The sequence below is a fragment of the Clarias gariepinus genome, chromosome 3 (assembly GCF_024256425.1).
Source record: "Clarias gariepinus isolate MV-2021 ecotype Netherlands chromosome 3, CGAR_prim_01v2, whole genome shotgun sequence".
NCBI classification, from domain to species: domain Eukaryota; kingdom Metazoa; phylum Chordata; class Actinopteri; order Siluriformes; family Clariidae; genus Clarias; species Clarias gariepinus.
This window is the reverse complement of record NC_071102.1, coordinates 34,356,307-34,368,542: the sequence shown is the minus strand read 5'-3', so window position 1 is coordinate 34,368,542 and position 12,236 is coordinate 34,356,307. Positions and strand designations below refer to the sequence as shown.

Genomic DNA, 12,236 nt, shown 5'->3' with positions numbered 1-12,236 from the left:
TGCAACAACATACTTACGTGGGTAAATACAACATATCTTTACGCTTATATTTTATTCATAATTCTTATAAAAAGGAAAAAGTATTTGCACTGAAAGTATTTTTAGCAAAAAAAAAATAAAGTGGTATTTAAATGCTTATTTCCGCTCACTGATTTTATTACAGGCAGGTGCATCATTCCCTCCTTTTCCATCATTTAATTACAAGTTTTACACTATTTATTCTCTCATTCTACAGATTTTTTCGCCTGAAATTTTTAGCATTTATTTTTAACCTTTTCTATGTTTATTTTATAATTTTACAGTATTTATATTTTAATATTTACTGCATTTTTCCTTCTTTCAATATTTATCTTTACAGTATTGTTACTTTAATCTTATTTCCTCACGTTGCAATGTTTTATTTCAATTGTTTATTAAGATCACAGCGTACAGTTTATACTGAAGAAAGTGAAAGAGATAGTTAGAAAATGCCTCACAGTCAGAGCTAATAGATGCACATTCGTTTTATTGGTTTGGTTTATTAATACAGTGGTTATTTTTGCCGAAGTGGCATTCACAGACAAAACAAACGTTTATAAAACTATAAACATAAAATATAGCTTTCTGACAATACAATTTCTCTGGCTCAGTCACTATTTATACAACATAAGCATCTTGCACACTTACAAACACAACGGCGTTCTAATACATTTGAATAGTTTTTTTTCTCTTTATAAAATGTACTATGTACAGTTCTATTATGAATAATTACCACCTCGTTAAACTGGGATAAGGTGATTGGCCGACCACAGTAAGACCAAAAAAACACTGTTGAAATGAGACCACTGAAATACCATGTGCTAGAGTTACAGAGTTCAGTCCTGCAGCTGAAGTGCCAAAGGTTCGAGCAGGTCGCTAGTGTTCAGTGGTCTGCCTGCTCGACACCACTGAGATACAGAGGCAGGAGGGAGCGAGACCGGCCTCATCTCATTTCAGTCACACTGCTGCCTCACAGAGAGAGAGAGAGAGAGAGAGAGAGAGAGAGAAAGGAAGGAAGGAAAAAAAGGAGGAAGAGAGAAAGAACAAATAAAACTCATCTTAGGATTGAACTGTGCTGTTTTAGTGGCTATGGACAACGATGAAATGAGTGAGAAGAAAGAAAACAGAAAAGAACAGGGAAAAAATAAGAAAGAAAAAACTATGTACAGGAGAAAAAAAAAGATAAAAAGATAAAAACAAATCATTAAACTGAAGGAAATAAAAATAATAAAAATAAGCAAAGAATAAAAAGTCAGCTAAAAAAATGTAATACAAAAAAGTTAAAAGTAAAATACAAGTCTGTAACGGGCTTATTGCACCCTTATACATTGGGCCTCATGTATCAATCCTCTATTAGTGCTGTTTTACAATTTTTTCCCCCTCCAATGCCATGTGTCTAAGCTGCTGATGTATATATATATATGATATAACCCAAGTGCATTCACAGAACATTTCCATTTAGCCACGCCCATAAACTCCATATAAGGCACAAAGCTCATAGAGAGCTAAAAATGGCGACTAAGCAGTGACCTAAGCAGAGCACCTTCTTTAATCTTCCAGTAAAGCAGCTCAGCCCCACACACTGACACACACTAACTCTTTATGCGTTTATAGAGTGCCATTACTTTTGATTTAATATGTTTTGTATACTTTTAGCTAGATTATCATGAACATCACATCTCTGTAAATCACGCGCAGGAACACTAACTATCTTGTGGACGATTTACAGAGACGTGTCAAGTATCAAGTTTGATAAATGAAGCCCAACGTCGGTTGTAACCACAGCGCTCTTGTGATTGGTCAGTACGCCTGTCCATCAAAGTGGCATTGCTTCAATAGGCTGCAGGCGACTGACCTGCGGATCCTCCGCTAAATGTGCAGAGACTCCAGTATAAGTGTCACTACGGAATAATACAGTTATTAGCAGCTTTGTCTAGATACATTTACTGGATTTAAAGTAAAATATACACAAGTTTCACATAAAAGACAAAAATAATATCTGCATCATATATCTTATTTATGTAGGCAGTGGGACGGCATGTGTGTATGTGGACGTGGAACACATTCTTCCGAGTCTTCCTCTGGACAATCTCCTCCTCTTGCTCATCCTCACGGGACGCTCTCATGTCCATCAACTGACCTCATTCGGTTGGGTCCACGTCAAGGCGGCAGCGCCTCGCAGGACGGACGCTAGCACTCTGTCTGGCGGCTGGACATAGACAAAGGGCTGTCCAGGGAGAAACTGCCGGGAGAGCGGTTTGCAGGACATCTTTTGAACATGGAGGAAATGTGGAACGCCTGGAAACGAGAGACAGGGTGAGAAATGAGACCTTAAAGCAGACGCCTGTCGATGCAGTATATGTCAGAGCTATAACGGTGGCGAGGGTCTCGTACCACCCAGTACGCGGTGATTCCTCCCTGCAGGAAGCCGGTGAGGACATCAGAGGGATGATGGCGGTAGTCTGAGATCCGGGTGAGCCCGGTGTACACGGCTAACATCACCAGCAGGAACTGCAGCAGCGGCCGCAACAGCCTCGCTCCGCGCCACGAGAACCGCGCCTGCAGGTAGAACTGAGACACACAGACAGGAAGTCAATGCGGTGCAAAGCCAGTTGTAGCATTTACATTTAGGCATTAAAAAAAAAAGTGCTTTGAAGTTTCCGTCATTGGATTTATCATCAGACAGTCAGACAATGTTGGGTATGTTTTTTTTTTCTTTTTCTGGTAACTGGTATTTAGGTTTCTTTTTAGTTTTTTGCCTCCTAATACCACGACTACTAACATTAATGCTACCACTACTACCACTACCGCTAACATTAATGCTACCACTACTACGACTACCGCTAACCTTAATACTACCACTACTACCACTACCGCTAACATTAATGCTACCACTACTACGACTACCGCTAACCTTAATACTACCACTACTACCACTACCGCTAACATTAATGCTACCACTACTACGACTACCGCTAACCTTAATACTACCACTACTACCACTACCGCTAACATTAATGCTACCACTACTACCACTACCGCTGACATTAATGCTACCACTACTACGACTACCGCTAACCTTAATACTACCACTACTACCACTACCGCTAACATTAATGCTACCACTACTACGACTACCGCTAACCTTAATACTACCACTACTACCACTACCGCTAACATTAATGCTACCACTACTACCACTACCGCTGACATTAATGCTACCACTACTACGACTACCGCTAACCTTAATACTACCACTACTACCACTACCGCTAACATTAATGCTACCACTACTACCACTACCGCTAACATTAATGCTACCACTACTACCACTACCGCTAACCTTAATACTACCACTACTACCACTACCGCTAACATTAATGCTACCACTACTACCACTACCGCTAACATTAATGCTACCACTACTACGACTACCGCTAACCTTAATACTACCACTACCGCTAACATTAATGCTACCACTATTACCACTACCGCTAACATTAATGCTGCTACTGCTATTACTGCTTCTGCTGCTACCACCACCATGCTACCACCACTTCCAATACTACTACTACTACTGTATGACTACAACGAACACGAATGTTACTAGCCCTGTGTAACTAGGGGTACTACTCCCATTACCGCTTCCACCAATACAGGACCATGACACCTACAGTATAACTACCACTACAGCTACAGTAACACTAGCTACTGCAACCAGGATTACCCAGGAAACATTTTCCCAGATTTTTTTCCATGACTCAAGTGTAAACCCTGGTGCACGTACCGATGACGTACTGGATACGAGGCTTTAGATATCAAAATGACATAACTGGGCTTTAAACAAACCACCCTCATATCTTGCTGAGGCTTCACTGCGCTGCGCTGCGCATGCGGATGCGGACGGACACCGAACATAACAAAGCCTGCGATTCACATATACAGCCAAAACACAACCACAGACAATGTGCCCTCTTACGCATGGGGAAGTGGTTTCGGTTTCTCACAAGTACTCGCGAAAGAGTCTGGTTTGGTGATATGCCTAAGACCTGTAATAAAGGTTTGTATTTATTCTAAAACATATTTGATTTAAATATATATTTCTGAGAAATGTGAGAAAGATCTGAGCTCATTACTGAAAACCAGCTGGAGGGAACAGATTGTTGGTGGAAGTGAAGTGTTTTTTAAAAAAAGTTTTCATCAGTTTATTAGTGTCTGATGATGAGCGGATATAGAGGATATACAGTATCCTGACTTTTATTCATTTCATATTTTTTCATCCATATTTTTATGTCACTGACAGACACAGAAAAGATTACAAATGATTGTAATTTTCTAAACCTTTTTCCTAATTCCAATAATTCTGCGTAATCTGATGTCTCTTTTTCTTATAATCTCGTGACGAGAATTATTAAATCAGTGCGACTCTTTTCACATGATATCAGTTTCAGGTGTGTATTTAATTTAAAGTAACTGATATTTCCTGCACAAAGATCTTCTCTGCTGCACTTATTGTTCGCCTGCAGGAAACGTAGCCATTAGGCGAAACCAAATCTGAACGAGCACTTAATCACTTCAGAACTGTTTATCAGGTCACTCGTCTGCGTGCACGGTTCCTCACTGTAGTCCGTCTATTGCCTTGAGGAAAATGCCATGTAAGTTCCTATTTGGTGATGGACAGGTTAAAGGGTGCCAATACTCAGGAACAGGCCAGACCCATAGCCTGGCCCGAGATTTCAAAAGGTCCTTAATCAGCTATAACCCTGTCTGTCGTTCCCCGGTCTCTCTCTCTCTCTCTCTCTCTCTAATCAGCTGCAGCTCTGCCGGCCTGACCGGAGAAGTGAACCCATGAATGCACGGGCAAGAAGAATGGAATAAAACGACTCATTTTTAGGGAGAGAGTCCCAAAATCACAGCCACCTCCTGACACATGGCTGGCACAGAGTCTGAGAGGGAGGAAGAGAAAGAGAAGAATTTAGAAAGAGAGAGAGAAAGAGAGAGAGAGAGAGAGATGGAGAAAAGCAGCTTTGAGAATGGGTGAGTGTCATGGCATTTTTCTCCTTTCTTTCTCCATTGGAGCAGAAAAAGAGAGAGAGAGAGTATAGAAGGACATGAGAGAGAAAAAGAAAGACATGCAAGAGACAGAAGCAGGAAGAGACAAAAACAGCCATGCAGAAAGGGAGACAGAAAGAGAAAGAAATATACAACTTAAGAAAGAGAAAAAAAGAAGAAGCAGAGAAAGAGAGAGAGAGAGAGAGAGAGAGAGAGAGAGAGACAGAGAGAGAAGGGGGTCAGTCGTGAAAGAATCCTGTCCATCTCTCAGCAGGCCAAAGCCCTCCTCTCATCTCTCCACTCTACAACCCAACCCATATCAAAACAAGGCTTCCTCTGTCCTCTCTGTCCCTCTCTCTCTCTCTCTCTTTCTTTCTTTCTCAGTCATCCATTCTCTTTCTCTATCTATTCATCCAACATTTGGAGAACTTTCTCTTTTTTTCCGCCTTGCCTTTGCCCTTTCTCTTTCGCTTGAAACAAGATGCCTTTGGGGATGTGGTGTTCTCAGACCCTTTTCCTTTCACTCTGTGTGTGTGTGTGTGTGAGCGTGAGTGTGTGAGTGTGAGTGTGTTTGCATGTTTGTTTGTGAGCCAGAGTGAAAAGCAGACATTTTTGGCAGTCTCCCATATGGCAGCAGTGGAGGCCTACAGCGGTAAATCTCATCAGCGCTGTGGAACCAGTACACTCCGTAATTAAAGCTCAGATACATCTGTTGGCTGAATGTTTGTGCACGGATGTTTCTCTTTCTGTCAGTGTGTGTGTGCGTGCGTGACTACTCACAGCAAGGTAAAGTAATGTGTACATGGCGAAAGAGGCGTGGCCGGAGAAGAAGGACTTCCTGTAAAAGAGGAAAAAGCAGGAAACAATGAATACACTGGCGGAGTCTGGTGCCAGCGGTTCCACCCTGACATCTGCAGATCATCACGTCCACGTCATGCACATCTGTTTAGCATCGGCATTCTTATTCCGCAACGAAAAACAATTCAAATGTCCCTAATCAAGTTAAACGCTCTTCTTCTCTATCCTGTTGTTATATATCAAACCAAACACACCGCACTGCTCTCTTAGAGAAAAAAAAGAATCAACGCACGGTGACCTCCATAGTGCTGAAGTTCACCGTTAACATGGCAAAGCTGATTATTTTCCTAAAAACACAATGTGCTCTGTTGGTCGTATACCTCATGTAGATCTATTTCTAGTTCTGCAGCCTCTCTCTTACCTGGCTTCCTCCTCTTCTTTAGGGGTGCAGGTACATTTCACAGAATACACATAATCCCCGGGTAAGCAGTTCAGAGACTCGTACGTCACGTTGCACACCGCTAAGAAGTTGGGGCGGAGCCGGCCCACGCTCAGCTTGGCCATGTTGGTTAGCGATTGACCGATGCAGCAGCCGAACAGGAAGCTACCCAGCTCTTTGTAGAGGGAGGAGATGTAGGGGTTACGTATGAAGGCACGGGAGTTCACACGCCGGGAACGGACACAGTAACATTCAGCCAGGGCGATCTGAAAAACACACACACACACACATAAAACTTCAGTGCAACGTGTCATTTAAAACCATTGCTTAATTTTTATTAAGAGCACCAGTCACACAAAACTTTGACTTTATAAGTATTGGCACCCCAGGACCCTTGGCAGAAACTCGTTGGATCCTGACCAGCTGTCTGAATTATATCCCATACTAAACATAACTTGGTGACATAGTGGTGTATTGGTTAGCGCTGTCGCCTTGCACCACCAGGGTCTGGGTTCGATTCCTACCCAGGCTTGATTTGCATCTCTGTGTACATGGAGTTTGCATTTGCTCCCAGTGTTTGGTGGGTTTCCTCCATGTACTCTGGTTTCCTCCATCAGTCCAAAGACCTGCAGTTTAGACTAATTGGTGTTCCTGCCTTGGATTGGCACCCTGTCCAGGGTGTACCCCGCCTCGTGCCCTAAGTCTTCTGGTATAGGCTCCAGGCCCCCTGTGACCCTAAATACAGGATAAAGCGGTATAGAAGATGGGTGAGTCAGTGCGTCACACAATACTTTGACGTTATAAGTATTGGCACCCCAGGACCCTTGGAAGAAACATGCTGGATCCTGAACAACTGTTTGAATTTGCTAATACACACATGCTAATTGTAACTGGGCGGCACAGTGGTGAAGTGGTTAACACCGTCGCCTTGCACCTCCAGGGTCTGGGTTCGATTCCTGCCTCGGGTCTGTGTGCATGTTAAGTTTGCAGAGTCTCGACATGCTTGGTGGGTTTCCCCCCAAAGACATGCAAATTAGGTTAATTGGCGTTCCCAAATTGCCCATAGTGTGTGTCTGTCCGGGGTGTACCTCGCCTTGTGCACAAAGTCTCCTGTGATAGGCTCCAGGCCCCCACGACTCGACAAGACTTCCAGAATTCTATTAAACTGAAACTTGACGCATTGATAACGGCGTGTCTAATAAAACACTGGTTAATGAGTACAAGATGCAAATCCGTAGGAAATTCTCTCATATAAATGCTGTCAGTACCGACAGAGTGACGATGCAGTGAACATCTGATGTGAAGCAACTTTTGCTGATAATTTGAAACCCCACAAAGGCATAACATGTCTCATTACTGCAAGCCAGTGAACCCAGTAAACCCAGTAAACACTAAACATCTGTTGTAATTCCAATCTTGTAACCAGAAAAAAAATGAAGGCAACTTCAAATAGAATAAGAACAGACAGGATGACAACCGAATACTCCATTAGCCATTAACATTACCGATAATAAAGTGGGCTTGTCCAACAGATGTTTAAAGAATAAATCTGATAGTAAAGCCATCACCACTCCTTCATGAAAGAATTCACTTTTTTATTTGTTTAATTTTTTTTTTCATAGCAGCAATCTTTTATTTGAAATTTATCTTGAAGTTAGAGAATGTTAACTTAACTCGGTCATGCTACAGATAAAGCACTTGAGATTAAGCAATGCTTAAAATAAACCTATTTGAAATCATTTCTGTAAACGTCCATGTCTGTGTTTTATATCTAGAAACGTCGGTAACGCACTGACAATTTTTTAGATTTCTTTATTCAAAATTTGCAATTACGCAGAACAAAGTCCCGCACGGAAATGTAATAAATAGACATGAATACAAATTTAAAATAAATGACCTTGGAACCGGGTCCGGGTGATTCTTGCTAAAATGTGAATCAGGATGTTTTCTCAATGGGAACTGAGATCATAAATTCATGATTAAAAAAAATAAAACAGACGTGCATGTGATTTCTTTTATAACTCACTAACCAGGAAATCGTCTGTGTGTATAAATAGGGACGTGTATTTTTAACGTGGAACAAACAGAGCAACAGGACACAGCAGGTAAAGACATTAAGCTACTGTTGTTCTGGGTGTTCCATGAAGAGATATCATCTCCGTCAGCACTTGCCAAAGTCATTGTGCAGATCAGATCGTGTGTACGTGTGTGTGACTGAGTGTGTGTCTTACTGTTAGGCCCGTAATAATGATTCCTCCGGTGATAAGCGCACTGTCGGGGATCACCTCCTTCTCCTTGTGGGGGTAAGTGATGCTCGAGTCTCCGCAGAAGAAGCCTCTCTTGTACGGCTTCACGGTCTTCAGCTCACACGCGAAAAATGGAATCGAGGCTGGAGACGGAAGTAGAGAGAGAGAAAGAATTGTTTTTTATTCAACTCGTATAAAAGTTTATAAACCGTAAACTTGTGCGAACCTAATGTGAAAACTTTGAAAAAAAAAAAAAGAAATGTGGGTCTATAGTCCTTGACATGAGCAAAATGTGGACGAGTATTAATCACTTAATTCCTGTCTCTGTGTGTATGGAGTTTGTATGTTCCGTGCTTGGTGGGTTTCCTCCGGGTACTCCGGTTTCCTCCCCCAGTCCAAAGACATGCAGATTAGGCTAATTGGGGGTGTGAGTGTGTGTATGTGTGTGTGTGTGCCCTGTACTTAATTAGCATTCTGTCCAGGGTGAACCCCGTCGCGTGCCCTAAGTCTCCTGAGTTAGGCTTCAGACTCCCCGCGACCCTAAATACAGGATAAGGCTTAGTGGTTAGTGCTGACGCCTTGCACCTCCGGGTTCCAGGTTCGATTTCCGCCTCATGGCTGTATGCATGGAATACGGGCGTTTCTACTCTAAAAGTGCAATATGCACAGTATGTTTACGTGTGATTTCCTGCAGCCTGAATCAGTGTGTGTAAATCAACACTACTGAAGGGCAGGTGTTACATATGCACGAGCAAATATATATTTTAATCACGAGCCGATCTTATCAGATAAATATTAATAGTAATAACGTTTTAATTATCAATTTCTGGATCCACACTGTTTGTAATAGAAACACTGCAAACACTGGGCCTGAAGCAGGATTTTGACGTGAGTGCTTTCTTATAAACAACTAGAGTACAATGTTAAGTTCTATACTGTATGAGGGTCTGGTGTTTCACATAGCATTTATTTCCTTTGCTGTACATTATCTCTGTTTAATTCTGTTTGTTTATTGTCGCTACAGATTTATGGACTTACAGACAGATCTTTAATTTGTAGTCCGTTATATTGAGAACTACTTTGCCATTGAGATATTTAGCCACAGAGGTTGAAGCGATTGACACTGGTGCCTTGTGGTGAGGCTGATCCAGTGACATGCTTTTAACCTCGGCTGTCTCTGAGCTGTCTGTACGGGAAAAAAGATTTTTTTTTTGTACTGTAATGTACTTTATATATATATATATATATATTATTGCAAAAAAAAAATTGGAGAATGTTTTGTCCTAGTTTGACATACACAGGGCTGGTCAAGTCTAACCAGGACTAATTGTTCCCCTGATTCCTTGGAGCAGTGTGTGTGTCTTTTCCTTCCTGTATTTTTCATGAAATTCTTCTTTGTTGATCATGACAAACTATCTATTTTCACATGCATCTTAGTAAATCTATTCAGTAAAAGGACACCTAACGTACATCTGAGTTTTCTGAAACGCTCAGTGTTCTTCAAAAAACAAGTTTCATCATCCTTATTATGTGCAATTAGACCATGCTTAAGCTCCATACTCTGTAATTCCAGTCATTATGCTGAAATGAAGACCTGACATTCCTTACATAGCTTACACAGAGACACACAGACACACAGACAGAGAGAGAGAGAGAGAGAGAGAGAGTCACTGTGTAATAACCGTATGGCTTTCATTAAGCTTATTAACATTTAACAGCATATAAATACTGATAATAAATATAAAAGGTTTAGGATTAGACATGCTTTAAAGTGATCGCGTGTTCCCTTGAGTAGTGTACGTGTAAGTCCTCCTTATCGTACGACGTAAAGCAATCAGGAAAAGGGTGACGGCTAGGGTGCTTCCTCTGGGACGTATTTCAGGGAAAAAGGGAAAAAAGCGAAAGTACTTCCATGAACTGTATACAAATGTAGAATTCCTGTATAAAAAGGTGCAAGGTGTTAACAATCTACACCAGATTTATATATACGCCATTTATATATAAAGTATTTAATACACACTAGTGTGTTGTGATTAGATGATGATGACGTTTTGTGGTGGAACACTGGACAGTTCTTCCAGATTAGTTAACCAGATTAGGTTGGCGTATTGGCTAGCGCTGACATCTCACACCTCCAGTGTCAGGGGTTGTGATCTTGCCTGTGGTCTGTGTGTGTGGAGTTTGTGGAGTTGGGTGTTTTCCTTCAACAGTCCTTGTGGTGGAAAGTATTGGGTGTTTCCAAATGTGAAAAAGGTGCTCTTATGGCAAATCTGGGATTTGAAATAGTCTATAGTGTAATGATTTATAATGAGAGGTCGACCGGTACAGGTTTTTGATGCTGTTGAGGCTGATGCTGATCTTTAGTAACATACAGTATGCTGTTTTCGAAACATGCTGTTTTAGCTAATTTAATATTTTCTCCCTCCCTCTGATAAAATATAACAGGCTAATAATAACGCAAAAATCATACACAATTAATGCATTCGCTCGCACATTATCTATAATACTTATCCTGTACAGGCTTACAGGAAGACAGGCGCCTTCCCAGGAGAATTCGGGCACGAGGCGGGGTACATCCTGGACAGGGTGCCAGTCTATCGCAAGGTACACACATACGTACATACTACAGGCAATTTGGGAACACCAATTAGCCTAATCTGCATGTCCTTGGACTGTGGGAGGAAACCCGCCAAACACGGAGAGAACATGCAGACTCTACGCACACAGAACCCGAGGTGGGACTCGAACCCCCGACCCTGGCGGTGCGATGCCACAGTTCTAACCACTACGTCAGTGTCCTGCTACAAATAGTGACTCATATGTGCCAGCATAACAGCCTGATTAATTGGCCCAATTGATTCGATGCTTTTGTGTCACTGAGAAGACAGTACGGGGGGAATATCCTCTTAACTGTCTCCTCTGGCTTTTCAATAGGGATCTAAAGCTACATTTTCTGTAAAGCTTTTAACCAGTAAAAAAAAAAAACTGAACTATAACCCATCACATCATCACATGTACAAGATCTGATCTGTTTCAGATTCATTAACAACAGCACATTCTCCTGGTATGTCCTTCAGGTTCTCCGGTTTCATGGAACGACCCATCCAGAATGTTTCCCGCCCAGCAGTGTTCCTGGAATAAGTTCCAGATCCAGTGAGACCCAGTGAGGCAGGATCACAGAGAGCGAGAGAGAGAGCGAGAGCTACATTTTAGCCTCAAACTGCACTTCACGACAAGTGACATCATCACGTGCATAACGTGGTCACGTGTCGGAAAATTAATAGAGTGTATGAAAATAAAAGAAAAAAACAATCCAATTGCAATAAGACAAACACGCCTACACAATACCGCATGTAAAGTCTATAAAAACCACATGATTATTCACACGTGAATCATGTGAGACCTATGAGAAAAATAACTGCTTGCAGCAGGAAGGGAAACAAAAAATTCCTGCAACATTAATGATTAAACAGCGTTTAAAACAAAGCGGCTCTTATTACCAGAAACGTTTCATGACGGACACTGATAAGATGACCGCAGTGCATTCTGGGAAGGCCACGCCGCTCTCAAGGTCCAAGTCAATATGAGCAAACACATGGTGTACAAAGTGTAACGCATGGAAGCTGTGCGTATGTGTGTGCATGCATGTTGGGTGTGCAAGTGGGGACTTCTTTAAAAGTAGA

The 12,236-nt window shown here is 41.8% G+C and overlaps 1 protein-coding gene across 1 annotated transcript in view; it reads right to left on the bottom strand.

The window, feature by feature from the left end:
* Nucleotides 1-485: 485 nt before the first annotated feature.
* The window catches only part of ppap2d (phosphatidic acid phosphatase type 2D), a 44,577-nt gene continuing 32,826 nt past the window's right edge, over nt 486-12,236 (bottom strand). The window contains exons 2-6 of the mRNA XM_053492448.1: nt 8,539-8,696; nt 6,290-6,573; nt 5,851-5,908; nt 2,413-2,589; nt 486-2,316 (exon numbers count right to left, since the gene is read on the bottom strand). Coding sequence (XP_053348423.1) covers nt 2,209-2,316; nt 2,413-2,589; nt 5,851-5,908; nt 6,290-6,573; nt 8,539-8,696 — 785 coding nt within the window. The 3' untranslated portion in view covers nt 486-2,208. The remainder of the gene's footprint in view (nt 2,317-2,412; nt 2,590-5,850; nt 5,909-6,289; nt 6,574-8,538; nt 8,697-12,236) is intronic.